Source organism: Herpailurus yagouaroundi, unplaced genomic scaffold (assembly GCF_014898765.1).
Source record: "Herpailurus yagouaroundi ecotype Mexico unplaced genomic scaffold, PumYag 222, whole genome shotgun sequence".
NCBI classification, from domain to species: Eukaryota; Metazoa; Chordata; class Mammalia; order Carnivora; family Felidae; genus Herpailurus; species Herpailurus yagouaroundi.
Genome location: NW_024412453.1, coordinates 63726 through 79257, shown reverse-complemented (window position 1 = coordinate 79257; position 15532 = coordinate 63726). Strand labels below are relative to the sequence as shown.

At 47.5% G+C, this 15532-nt stretch overlaps 1 protein-coding gene across 2 annotated transcripts in view; it reads left to right on the top strand.

The window, feature by feature from the left end:
• The window catches only part of SLC5A11 (solute carrier family 5 member 11), a 48119-nt gene that overhangs the window by 28889 nt on the left and 3698 nt on the right, over positions 1-15532 (top strand). For both annotated transcript variants that reach the window (XM_040458730.1, XM_040458729.1), the window contains 4 exons: positions 1763-1968; positions 6399-6534; positions 12984-13091; positions 13433-13583. In XM_040458730.1, coding sequence (XP_040314664.1) covers positions 1763-1968; positions 6399-6534; positions 12984-13091; positions 13433-13583 — 601 coding nt within the window. The remainder of the gene's footprint in view (positions 1-1762; positions 1969-6398; positions 6535-12983; positions 13092-13432; positions 13584-15532) is intronic.

Below are 15532 nucleotides of genomic sequence, written 5' to 3'. Positions count from 1 at the left end.
TTTCCGTGTCCTCAATTCCGTCGCATTGGTCTGTGTGTCCTATTGGTCTGTGAGTCTTTTTATGCCAACACCATATGGATTTGGTTCCTACAGCTTTATAATAAGCTTGAAATCAGGAAGCATGATGCCTCCCACCTTGTTCTCCTTTCTCAATGTTGCTTTGGGTATCTGGGTCTTTTGTGGCTCCATATGAATTTTAGGATGATTTTTTTTTTTCTATTTCTGTGAGGAAAGCCATTGAAGTTTTGATAGGGATTCCACTGATTTTGTAGATTGCAGGGCACCTGGCTGGCTCAGTTGTCAGAGAATGCGACTGTTGATCTCAGGCTCGTGGGTTCAAGCCTCACGTTGGGCATAGGGCTTATTAAGAAAAGAAAAAGAATCTGTAGATCTCATTGGGGGGTGTGGACATGCTGATAATATTAATTCTTTTTTTTTTTTAATGTTTATTTTTACTTTTGAGACAGAGAGAGAGCATGAACGGGAGAGGGGCAGAGAGAGAGGGAGACACAGAATCCGAAGCAGCTCCAGGCTCCGAGCTGTCAGCACAGAGCCCGATGTGGGGCTTGAACCCATGAGCTGTGAGATCGTGACCTGAGCTGAAGTCGGACGCTTAACCGACTGAGCCACCCAGGCGCCCCGATAATATTAATTCTTCTAATCCATGAACACAATATCTGCCCATTTATTTGTGTTTTCCTTAATTTCTTTCATCAGTGTGTTATAGTTTTCAGTGCACAGACACTTCATCTTCTTGGTTACAATTGTTCCTATTTTTTTTTTTTATCCTCTGTGATGCAGTTGTAAACAGGGTTTTCTTAATTTCTCCTTTCAGTCATTTGTTAGTGTATAGAAACACAACTGATTTTTGTATGTTGGTTTTTGTATCTGCAACTTTACTGAATTCATTTAAAAATTTTTTTTGAATGTTTATTTTTCAGAGAGAGACAGCACAAGTCTCTCTCAAAAAAAAAAAGAAGAAAAAAGAACCTTACAATATTACACTCCCAAATCCTCTCTTCTGTCTTTTATTGTTGCCATACATTTACAGATGTTTTAAACCCCAATACAATGCTACAAGTTTTGCTTTAGACAGTCAGTTGTCTTTTAGAGTGATTAAAAAGAAAAAGCCTTTTTTTAAAAAAGCTATTTATATTAACCTTCATTTTAACTAACCCCATGTTGGGTGTAGACATTACTTGAAAATAAAATCTTAAAAATAAATAAATTGTTATTACACTCACTGCTGGTTCTTACTGTTTAATGGAGCAAATATGTAAATTATTGAGTCACAATTTTTATGTTTCAATGATTGTCTTCAGTATATCTGTTTCCTTTACAGTCTTATGTATTTTGTATTATGTTATTAATATTTTTTAATGTTTATTCATTTTTGAGGGGGGGGGGGAGAGAGAGCACCAGGAGGGGAGGGGCAGGCAGAGAGGGAGACACAGAATCCAAAGCAGGCTCCGGGCTCTCAGCTGTCAGCACAGAGCCGACGCAGGGTGAGATCATGACCTGAGCTGAGGTCAGATGCTTTACTGACTGAGCCACCCAGGCGCCCCTGATTATCAATATTTAGAGAAGCAATACATAATCACTACCAAAGGCATATAAAAAAAGTTAAGAACCTTGAAGGCGACTAACCTTCCTGAGTAGCTCTGCTCTAAGTAGGATTTCACCCATCTCCTACCATCCCCTTAAACGCTTGGTGTGGATTGCTCTGAGTTTCTGGACAATTTGCTATTCCTCTGAATTCTAGGTTTTGCTGCAGTCGGAGGGATGGAAGGCCTAAAGGAGAAGTACTTCTTGGCCCTGGCTAGCAACCGGAGTGAGAACAGCAGCTGCGGACTGCCCCGAGATGACGCCTTCCATATTTTCAGAGACCCACTGACATCCGATCTCCCGTGGCCCGGGATCCTATTTGGAATGTCCATCCCGTCCCTCTGGTACTGGTGCACGGATCAGGTACAGACCAGCGGGCTGAGCGAGCGCCCTCCGGGAGGCTTCTTTCCTTGGGGGGCCGGAGACTCCGGTTTTTCTTCCCTCCATCTGCTTTTGTTTGCATTCCCCACCCCTTTGCCCCCAAGCTCGACTACTTCCTTTCTACATCTGTGTGTTGTTTTACCTCTTGAGCTTGTTCATGTAGGGGCAAATCCAAAGCTACTAATATTTGCAAAGGGGAACTCTTTTCTTTTTGAGAGAGAGAAACAGAGGGTGTAAGTGTGCAAGGGGCAGAGAGAGAGAGGAGAGAAAATCACATGAGGGGCAGGGGGAGAAAGAGAAGTGGGGTTCCCCCGAAGCAGGGCACAAGCTTACCCAAGGTGGGACTTGAACTCACAAACCGTGAGATCATGACCTGAGCCAGTCAGATGCTTAACGACTGAGCCACCCAGGTGCCCCTCTTTTTTTTTTTTTTTAAGTTTATTTATTTATTTTGAGAGAGAGAGAGAGAGAGAGAGAGAGAGAGAGAGAGAGAGAGAGAATCCCAAGCAGGCTCTGCACCATCAGTGCAGAGCCTGATGTGGGACTCAAAACCATGAACCGCAAGATCATGACCTGAGCTGAAACTGAGAGTTGGTCACTCAACTGACTGAGCCACCCAGGTGCCCACGAAGCGGAACTCTTAATACATCCTGCTAATGTCGGGAAAGATCCGCTAAGCAAAACAGACGATATATTTCAAAAGGAGATTAAAATTGATAGTGGGCCTCATTTGCTCAACAAATACTGGGTGTCCTCTGTGTACCAGGCACTTGGAAATCATGAGCAAACAAATCAGACAGGGCTCTCGCCTCTCCCGGAGCTCACCTTCTTCTAGTGGGGGGGGTAGACAGACAATATATCTACTTAAGCAAATTGTGTGGAATATTTAAAGGTGATATATATCATTTTCTTTTTTTTTAAAGCAGGGTAGGGAAACAGGAGTTGAGTGTGGGAGTGCAGTTCAAAATAGGGTGGTGGTATGGGTTCCTGGGTGGCTGAGTGGGTTAAGCATCCAACTTTGGTTCAGGTCATGATGTCACGGTTCGTGGGTTCAAGCCTCACATTGGGCTCTCTACTGTCAGCACAGAGCCTGCTTCCAATCCTCTGTCCCCTCTCTCTGACCTTCCCCCACTCACACTCTCTCAAATAAATACACATTTAAAAAATTAAAAATAAATTAAAATTTTATTTATTTAAAAAATTTTTTTAATTTATTTTTGAGACAGAGACAGAGCATGAACGGGGGAGGTTCAGAGAGAGAGAGGGAGACACAGAATCTGAAACTGGCTCCAGGCTCTGAGCTGTCAGCACAGAGCCCGACACAGGGCCTGAACTCACGAACCTCGAGATCATGACCTGAGCCGAAGTAGGACGCTCAACCGACTGAGCCACCCAGGCGCCCCTAAAAATTTATTTTTTAAATGTGTATTTATTTTTGAGAGAGAGAGAGAGAGAGACCGTGATTGGGGAAGGGGCAGAGAGAGAGGGAGACACAGAATCCAAAGCAGGCTTCAGGCGCCCCATAAAAATAAATTAAAAATTTTTTAAAAGGGCAGTGGTGGAACATGCAACTCTTAATCTCAGGGTTGAGTTCACGCCCCACACTGGGTGTAGAGATTAAAAATATATATTAAAAAATAAATAAAATAGGGTGGCAAGGGGAGGTAGGACCAAGAAGTGACCCTTGGAAGCACAGGCTTCGAAGGAGAGGAGCAGGGCTCCCAGCGATAGGTGGGGAACAGAGTGTGCAGCAGAGGCAACAGCCAGTGCAAAGGAGAAACAAATAAGGTATAAGGCAGCACAGGATGCATAATAAGCCCTTGTGTTAACAGAGTGTGGATAGAATCAATGTTCACATTTCTTATATTTGCACAAAGGAGCCCGGATGCATGTAGGTAAAAGAAAGAAGAGGGCTCATGGGCAGGGAGACAGGGCAGTCGCGCCAGGTTGGATGGAAGTTGTTTCCTGCTGTATACCTGTTCATACTTTGTCAAGATTTAAGCCCCGTGAATCAAAATGCCTCTCCTGTTGAAGACCAGAGACGTGTGTGCCATCTTGGCAGCCGTATTGCAGAGTCAGGGCTGATGGAAGTTTAACCGAAGTAACGATCATGGAGTAGGGCCGCGGAATGTATGTGCGGAATGTATGCCGGTCGACACTGCAGGAAAAGGAGGCCGGGTCCCCCCACGGGCCGCGACTCCTCTGCGCCCGGGGCAGTGGTGGGCGCAGCGCACGTGTACCGCCCCCCTCTAAGAAGGAGCCCGTCCTTGGCAAATCTTCTCCCCCTCAGCCCATCTCAGGTAGAGGAGACCTTGGGACACAGTGCAGATCTAGGTTAACAGCATGAGCTTTGAACTTCACAGGCCTGGGAGCACCTGGGTGGCTCAGTCGGTTGAGCATCCGGTTTCCGCTCGGGGTGTGAGTTTCAGCCTGGCGTCCGGCTCTGCACTGACAGCGCGGAGCCTGCTTGGATCCCCCGTCCCCCTCCCTCTCTGCCCCTCCCCCACCTCAAAGATAAACATGAAAAAAAGCAAACTTACCAGGCCTGGAATTAAGTTCAGGGGGGGTAACCTTGGCATCCTAACATCTTGTTTCCTCATCTGTTAAGTGGGGTTACTAATGGTTACAGAAGAGGAAAGCATGAGGAATTTGGTCGTAGTCCTTTTGTTGGAGAGACAGCTAATACACCATTAAAAACATTTATAGGTTTGCTATGGTTTATGTTACTATTTTTTTTTTTTTTTTTAAGTAGGCTCCATGCCCAGTGTGGGGCTTAAACTCATAATGTTGAGATGGAGAATTGCAAAGGGGAGCCTTGTGTGGCTCAGTTGGTTAAGTGTCTGGATTCAGCTCAGGTCATGATCTCACAAGCTTGTGGGTTCAAACCCCATGTCGGGCTCTGTGTGGATGGCTCAGAGCCTGGAGCCTGCTTTGGATTCTCTCTGCGCCTCTCTCTGCCCCTCCCCTACTCACGCTCTGTCTCTCTCCCTCAAATAAACGTTTTTTAAAAATTAAAAAAAAAAAAGAATCACATGTTCTACCCACTGAGCCAGCCACACGCCCCTGTTAACTGCTCTTCACACAGTATGAATTTGTGCAAATATTTCCTTGAGATTCCTCACGCCCTTCTTAGTTGGGATTCCAGCATGCACCCTTTGAAAGCCACCTCCAACCCACCTTGCATGGTTCAGGAGCCTGGGGACGTAGTCACAGGGGACTCTGTCTCCTTCCAAATGCCAGGCAGGGCAAGAGGGCCTAGAAACCCAAGCGCTCCTTGACGCTGTGACTCTGGTTTTGACCACACAGTATTGCTGCTGACCTAGATTCTGTAGAGTCTTCTGACTTACTTGGTTCACTGTGCTGGTGCTTCCCTAGGGAACGCACAGCCCTCTGTCTAGGCTACTTTTAGAACAGGACATGGGTAAAGCAGCATTCACAATTCACAAAGAATGTTCCAGATCTTCCTGGGTAGAGACTGAGAAGGTAAGTAACAGTAGACAATTATAATGGCATTTAAACATTTCCTGATGCTGATCCAGGCCCTGATCTAACCATTCGGTGAATTAATTCCTTTTCATACCAGTCCTATGAACTGTGGTTCCATGACTTGGGCCTGGGGGTGTGCTCTGTCTCTCTCTCAAAAAAATTTTTTTTAATTTAAAAAAAAAATTGTTTTTAGCGTTTATTCATTGTTGAGAGACAGAGAGACAAAGCAAGAGTGGGGGAGGGGCAGAGAGGGAAGGAGACAGGAGACACAGAATCGGAAGTGGGCTCCAGGCTCCAAGCTGTCCGCACAGAGCCCGACATAGGGCTCGAACTCACAAACCATGAGATCATGACCTGCGCTGAAGTCGGACACTTAACCGACTGAGCTACCCAGGCGCCCGTCTCTCAAAAATTTTTTAATGTTTATTTATTTTTGAGAGAGGGAGAGGCAGAGCATGAGTAGGGGAGGGGCAGAGAGGGAGAGGGAGACACAGAATGCGAAGTAGGCTCCAGGCTCTGAGCTGTCAGCCCAGACCCAACACGGGGCTTGAACCACGAACCATGAGATCATGACCTGAGCTGAAGTTGGATACTTAGAGAAGTTCCATGAGAAGTTGTAACTGGCCCACCTTGGATTTGTACTTGTCCTTAACTGAAAATGGTAGCCAGAGAAATAGAGTAACTCTGTGGAGAAATCTAACTGGCCAGCGGCAATCCCAGGATAAAGGAGTGGGGAGGGAACAGAATGGGATTCCTGGCTTCCCGAACTGTTCGATGGGTATTGGAGATAGGGAAGCAATGTTTCCTCTGAGGGAAGCCAGGCAAACCAAGATCCTAAGTCCTTGACACGTACTCAGGAGCTGTGCACACTTAGTTTGCCGTTACAGAGAGCCACCTCAGCTCCCAACCACCCCACTGTTTTCCAGGTGATTGTTCAGCGGTCTCTGGCTGCCAAGAACCTGTCCCATGCCAAAGGAGGCTCTCTGATGGCTGCCTACCTGAAGGTGCTTCCTCTCTTCATGATGGTATTCCCTGGAATGGTCAGTCGTGTCCTCTTCCCAGGTGAGAAGACAGTGGGGAGTAGAGGCCATCTGTCTTTGAGTTTCAGGCCCTGTGACATGTTCTAAATGTATGACTGCCATCATAGAATGTGATTGGAGTCCCTGCAGAGTGATTTGGACTGAGGTATCTCCATCCAGACATTTGACTCTATACTGTTTCCCAACAGGGGTGCAACAGGAACGTCTAGTGTATGTCCAATCGAGGGGTGACCCGTGTGTATTTTTTTGAAGCCACAAACTGAGCTAAGACCTTGTGGTTCCAGATGTCAGTTTCCTAAAGACTAATGTGAGAGTTCCTCTTAATGCTTTAGTGTTTCCGCTCCATTTGGTCATTTTGGCCCAGTGGCCAAATAACTTTGGGGGTATTTAACAAAAATCAGGGATATCATAGCCTCTAGAATATTTGCCTTAGAAAAGTTTTTTCAGTCTGGTAAAATGATGACATTTGCACTGTGTGGATAAACAGGACTGGGGGGAGGGTGTAATCGGGAGTCACTGTGATGTCAGGAACGGCTGATCTGTATGGAGGAAAGTTCCTCTTTTTCCATATCGGTGAGCTTTCTCTCATGCCCACCAAGGCTGTTAACTCAAAGGGGAGTGTAACCTAGAGTGCTTCCTCCTTTGTGCTTTATCCTAAACAGTGCCACCTGGTAAAGAAAGGGTAGGATGGCCCAGAAATTTTGTCAGAATAACTTAGGACAGTAAGCATTAGGAGGAACGTGTGGGGAGCTGTCCGTGGTGCTAGACGCTGGGCTCATGCTCCTGCAGTCCAGACGGCATGGAGAACCCAGAGTCACTGGGCCGGTGTCCAGGGAAAGCGCACAAGGCTTGGAAAAACCCTCCTGAGACTAAGAGCTGGAGTGACTTGATGGAAAATACACAGCTCTCGGGTAGGCTTAACACGTGCACAAGAATGCAGCTTTAAACAACCTACGTTCATCACGCCGAGTCTTAACCGAGAGTGCAGTGGTTATGAATATGGACTCTGATTTGAACGGTGCAGCCAGAATCCTGGCTCTGCCACATACTAGCTGTGTGACCTTGGAAAGCCACTTGCCTCTGTTTCCTCACTCATAAAACGGGGATATTACTTCATGAGACGTAAAGCAGTTCTGGCACAAGTAAGCACGGTAGAAGTGTTTGCTCTTTTTTTTTTTTTTTTTTAAATGTATTATCTCATTTACTCCTCAAAACAGCCTTAAGAGACAGGTACTGTTAGGGCTGTTTTCATTTACAGATGAGGAAATTGAAGCTCAGAGAAGTCAGTTCATCTGCTCATTTATTTATTCTTCTGTGTATCCACCAAAGATCCTGAGAGCCAAGGATCTGCCAGGCCTTATTCTAGAAGATGCTGGGGATCCATTAGTGAATAAGACAAACAGTATCTCTGCTGTTGTAGGGCTCACATTCTAGTGGTGGAGGAGAAAAAGATAATAAATATCCATTGATTGTGCCGACAGCTGTGAGTGACAGGCACAGGGAGATGTTGCAGGGAATGCTGGGCAGTGGTTTCTTCTGACAAGCTTTCCAGGGATGTCCTCTGTGACAAGGCACCCATTGATCCACAAAGGGGCGCCTGGGTGGCTCAGTCGGTTAAGCGTCCAACTTTATCTCAGGTCGTGATCTCGCGGCTTGTGAGTTTGAGCCCCGTGTTGGGCTCTGTACTGAGAGCTCAGACCTGGAGCCTGCTTTGGATTCTGTGTCTCCCTCTCTCTCTCTGCCCCTCCCCTGCTCATACTCTGTCTCTCAAAACTAAACATTAAAAAAAAAAAAAAAAAAGTTGATCCATATGGATGTTTTCAAAATACATTTCAGAGTGGAGCCAATAAGATTTTTTTTTAAGTTTATTCATTTATTTTGAGAGAGAGAGAGAGAGAGAGAGAGAGAGAAAATCCCAAGCAGGTCCTGTGCTGTCAGCACAGAGCCTGATGCGAGGCTCAAACTCACCAACTGTGAGATCGTAGCCAGAGCTGAAATCAAGAGTCCAGCATTTAACGACTGAGCCACCCAGGCGCCCCGAGCTAATAAGATTAACGATGGGTTGGATGTGGGGGTTACGGAAGAGCAATCTAGACCCCTCCTAGGCTACGTGACTTGCCAGAAGTTACCTGGCTAGTGCTGGGTGAGCTGGGATTTGAACCTAGGTGCATCGGCCTCCAAAGCCTGACTCTTAATCATGTATCAAGTTTGTTTATTTTGAGAGAGAGAGAGCGCACATGGCAGGGAAGGGGCAGAGAGATAGGGAAAGAGAGGATCTCAAGCAGACCCCGCATTGTCAGCGCAGAGCCCAACACGGGGCTCGAACTAATGAATCATGAGGTTTTGACCTGAGCAGAAACCAAGAATTGAACGCTCAACTGACCGAGCCAGCCAGGTGCCCCTCATGTTACTGTATCTTGCAGCAAATTACACTTTAAGCTTTGGATCGGTGTCTGGAAGACCAATCACAAGACCCTGACCATCACTGTTAACAGTCAGCCAATCAGCAATCACGATGCCATGTTCTTTGCCCCTAAGGACTTTGTAATGTAATGGATGAGTCTGGTACTCAGGAAAAAGCAAGCTAAAATATAAATCAAAACACTCTAGCATGTGGTACCAGCAGTAAGTGTGAAGAGTGAGTGAAGTAGGGTGGAGAGGGTGAGGTGGTCATAGTGTGTTTGAAGGCCTGGACCAGTGCTTCTCCAAGTGTGGTCCCCAGTCTAGCAGCATCAGTGTCACCTTGGAACTTGTTAGAAATGCAGGCTTTCAGGGGCGCCTGGGTGGCTCAGTCAGTTGAGCATCTGACTCTTGATTTCGGCTCAGGTCATGATCCCAGAGTTGTGGGATCGAGCCCCCTCCACACTCAGTGTGAAGCCTGTTTAATTCTCTCTCTCTCCCTCTCTGTCTCAGTCTGCCTCTCCCCAACCTGTGCTCTCTCTCTTTAAAAACAATGCAAATTTTCAGGCCCCATCCAAGACCTACTGAATCAGAATCTCTTGGAGTTGAAGCCCGGCAATCTGTTTTTAACAAGCCCTCCAGAAGACTGAGAAACCCTGGCCACTCTACTTACCTGTTCCTGTGTCTTCCCCCATGTCTGCTCTGCCAGGTGCCCCTGAATCCTCAATTGGGTCCAGAAACCACCTAAAAGGATGCTGCAGTCCTGAGCTATCATGAGTCTGGACAACACTCTCTTCCGCTTATCCAAGTGAGAAATGGTGCAGACTTTGAAATGAACCCTAGTGGAAACTAAGAGAGAAGCAAAACCACCCTCAAAACCAATAAAACATGAGTCTAGAAATGTACCCATTTACAAAGCCAGTGGTCCCACCTGAGCCCTGGAAGTGAGCCCTGGAAATGGGAATGAGACCCACCCATGATACTTCTAGCTGTATGATTTGGGGAAGCCTTTTCACCTCTCTGGGCCTCAATTTACTTGTCTTTAAAATAGGGGTAATAACCACATCTTCCCCATGGAGTTGTGAAGAATATAGAGAAGGTATATGTACTGTCTTTATCTGTAGCACCTGAGCCATAGTGAACCTCCGGTGAATGTTGGCATTCAGAAACAGGTTTTGTGTTTTTCAGATCTGACATTGCCAGAAGCATCCTTCCTGTCAGACATCAGAGGTTCTGACAGAAGAACCTGCCCCAGATTTGAATGGTTGATTAATTAACCTAAGGCATGTGGGTGGTTGTTACTGAATGGTGGGTTAATGATCTGCCAGGCCGTTGGTTCCACATGTAACTTAGCTGAGCCAACTAATATCCTTATGGATTCTTTAAGCTGAACAGACAAGGACAATGGCCTTGTAAACTGTGTCTGTCACATTTCATGGTTGAAGGTTGCATGTCGAGAAGGATAAACAACCTGAAGTTAACAACCAAAGGTTAAACTGTGTAGTTAATTAAATATCTCCGGGAGAGCTTTCTCCTTCTAGATGTACCTTGAAGAGAGGGGCTTTTGGACAAAAAGAAGCAAAGCCCATAGGATTTGAAGGTGAACAAGACCTTTGCCCGACTGGGAGGCTCCTTACGATGTTCTGGGCATGGGAATGACAGTACTTCCTTATCTTTTAAGACTTCTCAGAGGAGTCATAAAAAGCCAAGAACTTTGAACTCTCAAAATAATTTTTCTTAAGATGTTTTCAGCTCAAGACTTCTCATCAAATATCACTTTTGGTCTACAGTTTTAATTTTACGTAAGGATTGAACCAGAGTTTTGGGGGCATCTACTTCTCTTCCGCAGCAATTGTATGATCGGTTGTGGCCACAACACCCATTGGTGGATGTTAGTGGAGCAAAGGGTCCCGTCCTTGAGAAGACAAATGACAGCGTGTGGAGAAATTTTATAGAGACCAGTATGACTTTGGACTTCCTAGTGGATGAAAGGGCCAAGAGTATTTCCATTTCTGAGGTCTGATGTTACAAAAAGGAAGATACAACAATATTGCATCTAAAAAAATTTTTTTTTTCATTTTTGAGAGAGACAGACAGAGTGTGAGCAGGGGAGGGGCAGAGAGAGAGGGAGGCACAGAATCTGAAACAGAGCTGTCAGCACAGAGCCCGACACGGGGCTTGAACCCACGAACCGCGAGATCATGACCTCAGCCGAGGTTGGAAGCTTAACCAGTTGAGCCACCCGGGTGCCCCATTTTGCATTTTAAAATCGTGGTCTCCTTTGACATTTATTAAATTAGCAGTTTTAATGCAGGTAAAAATATAGAATATATAAGCTCATCTGGTATACTGTCCAACATCTGCTTTTGAGGCCTCACCTAAATGGTTATCATGACACTGGAACTGCATTGGAATGGGCGGGGGGTGGGGGGGAAGTCGGCACAGGCAGTGGAGGGCTCCATGTTCACTTGTAAACTGAGGTTCGAGATGGGCTGAAAAGCAGTGTCACCCCTCAAAATGAGGAAAAAGGACTGAAGCCTTTGGATTGAGAATAGGGGACCCGGAGTGATTCATGGGAGCTAGTTTTCAGTCCATCTGGCAGAGGAGACTTGAGAGATCACAAGTGGCCCAGCCAGGGTGACAGGTGATGGGTAGACGTTGGCACGGTGGTGAGGAGCATTGGTCGGCTCAGATATCAGGAGCTGAGGAAGGCAGAAGGTGACAAGGTGACAGGAAAGATGTCATTCAGATGCAGGTGCCAAACCATTGAGACCATACAGAGTTCTGAAGGCCCCAGTGGTCACGATTGAGCCTCAGATGAGGTGACTGGCTCATTAAAGATGGAAAACATACACTCTCTTGGTCTTCCTCCTCTGAAAAATTGGATTGGGAGTCAGGAGACCTGGGTTTCAGCTCTGCCTCTGACATGACGTAGGTGTTTATAATCAGGTCCCTCGCCCTGGTTCCTTATCTGTGAAATGGTTAAAGTAATCTCTGCCTTCCTCATATGGTTATGAAAAAGTAAACAGCAGTTCTGTGATAGCTAGCCCCGGCCCCATAAAAATTTATTGAGCACCTACTCAATGCCACACATTCTGTCCTCCGAGCCGGAGACCTAGGCTCGTCTTCTGGGATTGTGTTCATCCTTAGGCTAGGAAGACATAAAGAACTACAGATGCCAGGGGGCACCTGGGTGGCTCAGTCGGTTGAGCGTCTTGACTTCGGCTCAGGTCATGATCTCACGGTTCATGAGTTCGAGCCCCGCCTCGGGCTCTGTGCTGACAGCTCAGGGCCTGGAGCCTGCTTCAGATTCTGTGTCCTCCAATCTCTCTCCGCCCCACCCCTGCTTGTGCTCTGTCTCTCTCTCTGTCTTTCAAAAATGAATAAACATTAAAAAATTTAAAAATAAAAAAGAAAGAACTACAGATGCCAGGAAGCCATGATGGGTTTACACTAGAAAACTAGAATGCTGTCCAGGAGGGAAAAGACCTGATACAGAATTACAGGGAGAGGAGAAGAGACATTCAGCCAGCGTGGTCGGGTTGTTATGAGCCTACAGTGAGAAAAGCTATTGAGGAGATGGGTAAAGAGGGATTTAGAAAATAACTCGCCACGTGCCAGTCAATGGCATTCGCCTTTGCACCTCCGACAAACGGCAGGCAAGATGTGGAATGCTTGCGGCCCCTTTTGGGGGATCCGGGGATGCAGCCTGATGTAGGACACTGTGGAGAGAGTGGCCGCTAGGTGTATGTCAGCTTTATTTGGGTCACGGTAATAACAGCTGCAATGTATCCAGCCCTTCCTGGGTATCAGACTGTGTTAAGCGCATGACGTATGTCATCTCGGCCGACCCCCGCTACGATCGTTATGTGACCGTCCCAGTTTTGCAGCGATGGCAAGGTTAAACAAGAAGGTCGTGGTGTACAGAGTCCAGGCTCCTTTATTTCTTTGAGCTATGCTGGTATATACAATAACCCTGGCTCCTGGTGCCGGCCTGCGTCAGTCGGGCCATGTTTTGGCAAGGCCTGGGCTCGGAGGCTCTGCTCACTCTGGGCCTCGTTTCTTCCACAGATCAAGTGGCTTGTGCGGACCCAGACACCTGCCTGAAGGTCTGCAGCAATCCCTCTGGCTGCTCAGACATCGCGTACCCCAAACTTGTGCTGGAGCTCCTGCCCACAGGTAACGTCCCCTCTCCCCTAAGTGCAGTCCCCTGGAGCGTCCAGAAAGGAGGGCCTCGGCTGAGCCCTGACCTGAAGGAGGGACAAGATGGGAGGGCCGTGGGAGGGACCGAGCCACAGAGCCCCCGAATAAAACCCAGGCCCTGGCTCTGCAGGGGTCTCCGCCTGACTCCCCACAACCAACCCCAGTCCCTCCTCATGGTCCCCTGAGTTCTGCCTCCTCCTAGGGGCACCGACTGGGATCAGCTGGTGCTACAGGCCTGGGGTCCTGGGGTCATGAGTGGAGGTAACAGCCGGTAGCAGGAGAAACCTGAGGCCCATAGACCTCCCTTTTGCCCCCAGGGCTCCGTGGGCTCATGATGGCCGTGATGGTGGCGGCGCTCATGTCCTCCCTCACCTCCATCTTTAACAGTGCCAGCACCATCTTCACCATGGACCTCTGGAATTGCATCCGGCCCCGGGCGTCCGAGAGGGAGCTCATGATTGTCGGCAGGTAAGGCCGTATGGAGCAGGGCCGGGGGAGGGGAGTGAAAAGTCCCACACAGGGAGGAGAAAGCTGAGCCCACCCAGAGGCCACGCCCCACCAGCCACTCATCCTGGAGGCTCAGCCTCCTCTGATGGCAAAGGGGAGGTTCCTTGGGACTCTGTGTGCAGAGGAGTCACTCATCCAAGAGACGTTCCCTGAGCACCTACTATGTGCCAGGTGGCCGGGCGCACAGCAGTGCAAAGCAAAGATTTAGTTCTTGCTTTCACAAAACTAAAGAGAAGAGAAGAGAATTACAGAGAAAGGATAATTAAAAAGCAAATTACAGAGTGCCTGAGTGGCTCAGATGGTTAAGCGTCCAACTCTTGATTTCGGCTCAGGTCACGATCTCATGGTTCGTGGGATCGAGCCCCCACGTTGGGCTCTGTGCTGAGGGCATGGAGCCTGCTTGGGATTCTCTCTCTCCCTCTTGTCTCTGTCCCTCCCCTGCTCATGTGCTCTCTCTCAAAATAAACGAATAAACGTTTTCTTTTAATTAAAAAAATAAAAGGAAATTACAACCCCAATGAGTGCTATGATCAGGAGCCAGGAGATGTAAAGATTCAGAGGAGGAGTCCCCAGCCTGGACTGGGTGGGACCCCAAAGCCTGGTAAAAGGGGGATGGGGTTCTGGGGACTCAGGAAGGCTTTCCTTTATTTATTTATTTATTTATTTATTTTCAACGTTTATTTATTTTTGGGACAGAGAGAGACAGAGCATGAACAGGGGAGGGGCAGAGAGAGAGAGGGAGACACAGAATCGGAAACAGGCTCCAGGCTCTGAGCCATCAGCCCAGAGCCCGACGCGGGGCTCGAACTCACGGACCGCAAGATCGTGACCTGGCTGAAGTCGGACGCTTAACCGACTGTGCCACCCAGGTGCCCCAGGAAGGCTTTCCTTTAAAAAAATTTTTTTTAATGTTTATTTTTGAGAGAGAGAGAGGCAGAGAGAGACAGAACGTGACCGGGGGAGGAGCAGAGAGAGGGAGACACAGAATCCGAAGCAGGTTCCAGGCTCTGTGCTGTCAGCATGGAGCCCAACGCGGGGCTCGGGCTCACAAACTGTGAGATCATGATCTGAGCCGAAGTCAGACACTCTACCCACTGAGCTACCCAGGCACCCCCTCAGGGAAGGCTTTTCTATCAAGGCTTTTTGCAAGGTGCTGAAGTCTAGTGGGGGGGAACGGAAGTGACCAAAATGAATGGTATGCAAATTTTATGTAAAATACATGCTAATAAGGCATCTTGGAGCCCGGAGGGCTGTCTCAGTCTTGGGTTAGTGAAAGCATTCTTAGGTCAGACACAGACAGCATAACCCAGAAAAGAAAAAATAATCGTAATACATTAGACTTCATCAAAAGCTAAAAGTTTTTCACTTCAAAGGACACCATCAAGGCAATGAGAAGAGACGCCACAGATGAGAAAATATTTGCAAGCCATGTAGCTGACAAAGGATCTGCGATCTAGATCAATCTACAAAATGAGACTGTACCCCTAGAAAGCTACACACCCCCTAGAATGGCTGTAATCAAAAAGGCAAGGAGGCTCAGTTGGTCGAGCGTCTGACTTCAGCTCAGGTCGTGATCTGTGGGTTTGAGGCCCACATCGGGCTCTTTGCTGTCAGTGCAAAGCCCGCTTCAGATCCTCTGTCTCTCTCTCTGCCCCTCTTCCACTTGGGCACGTGCGCACACGCTCTGTCTCAAAAATAAACATTAAAAAAAGAGAGACAGACACGGAGGTAGAGAAATAGCAACTTTCATAGCACTACAGGTAGGAATGTAAAACGGTCCAACTGTTTAAAACAGTTTGGCGGGTTTTTTTTTTTAATGTTAGTTTATTTTTGAGGGAGACAGTGTGAGCAGGGGAGGCGCAGAGAGAGAGAGGGGAACGGAGGCTCTGAAGTGGGCTCAGTGCTGACAG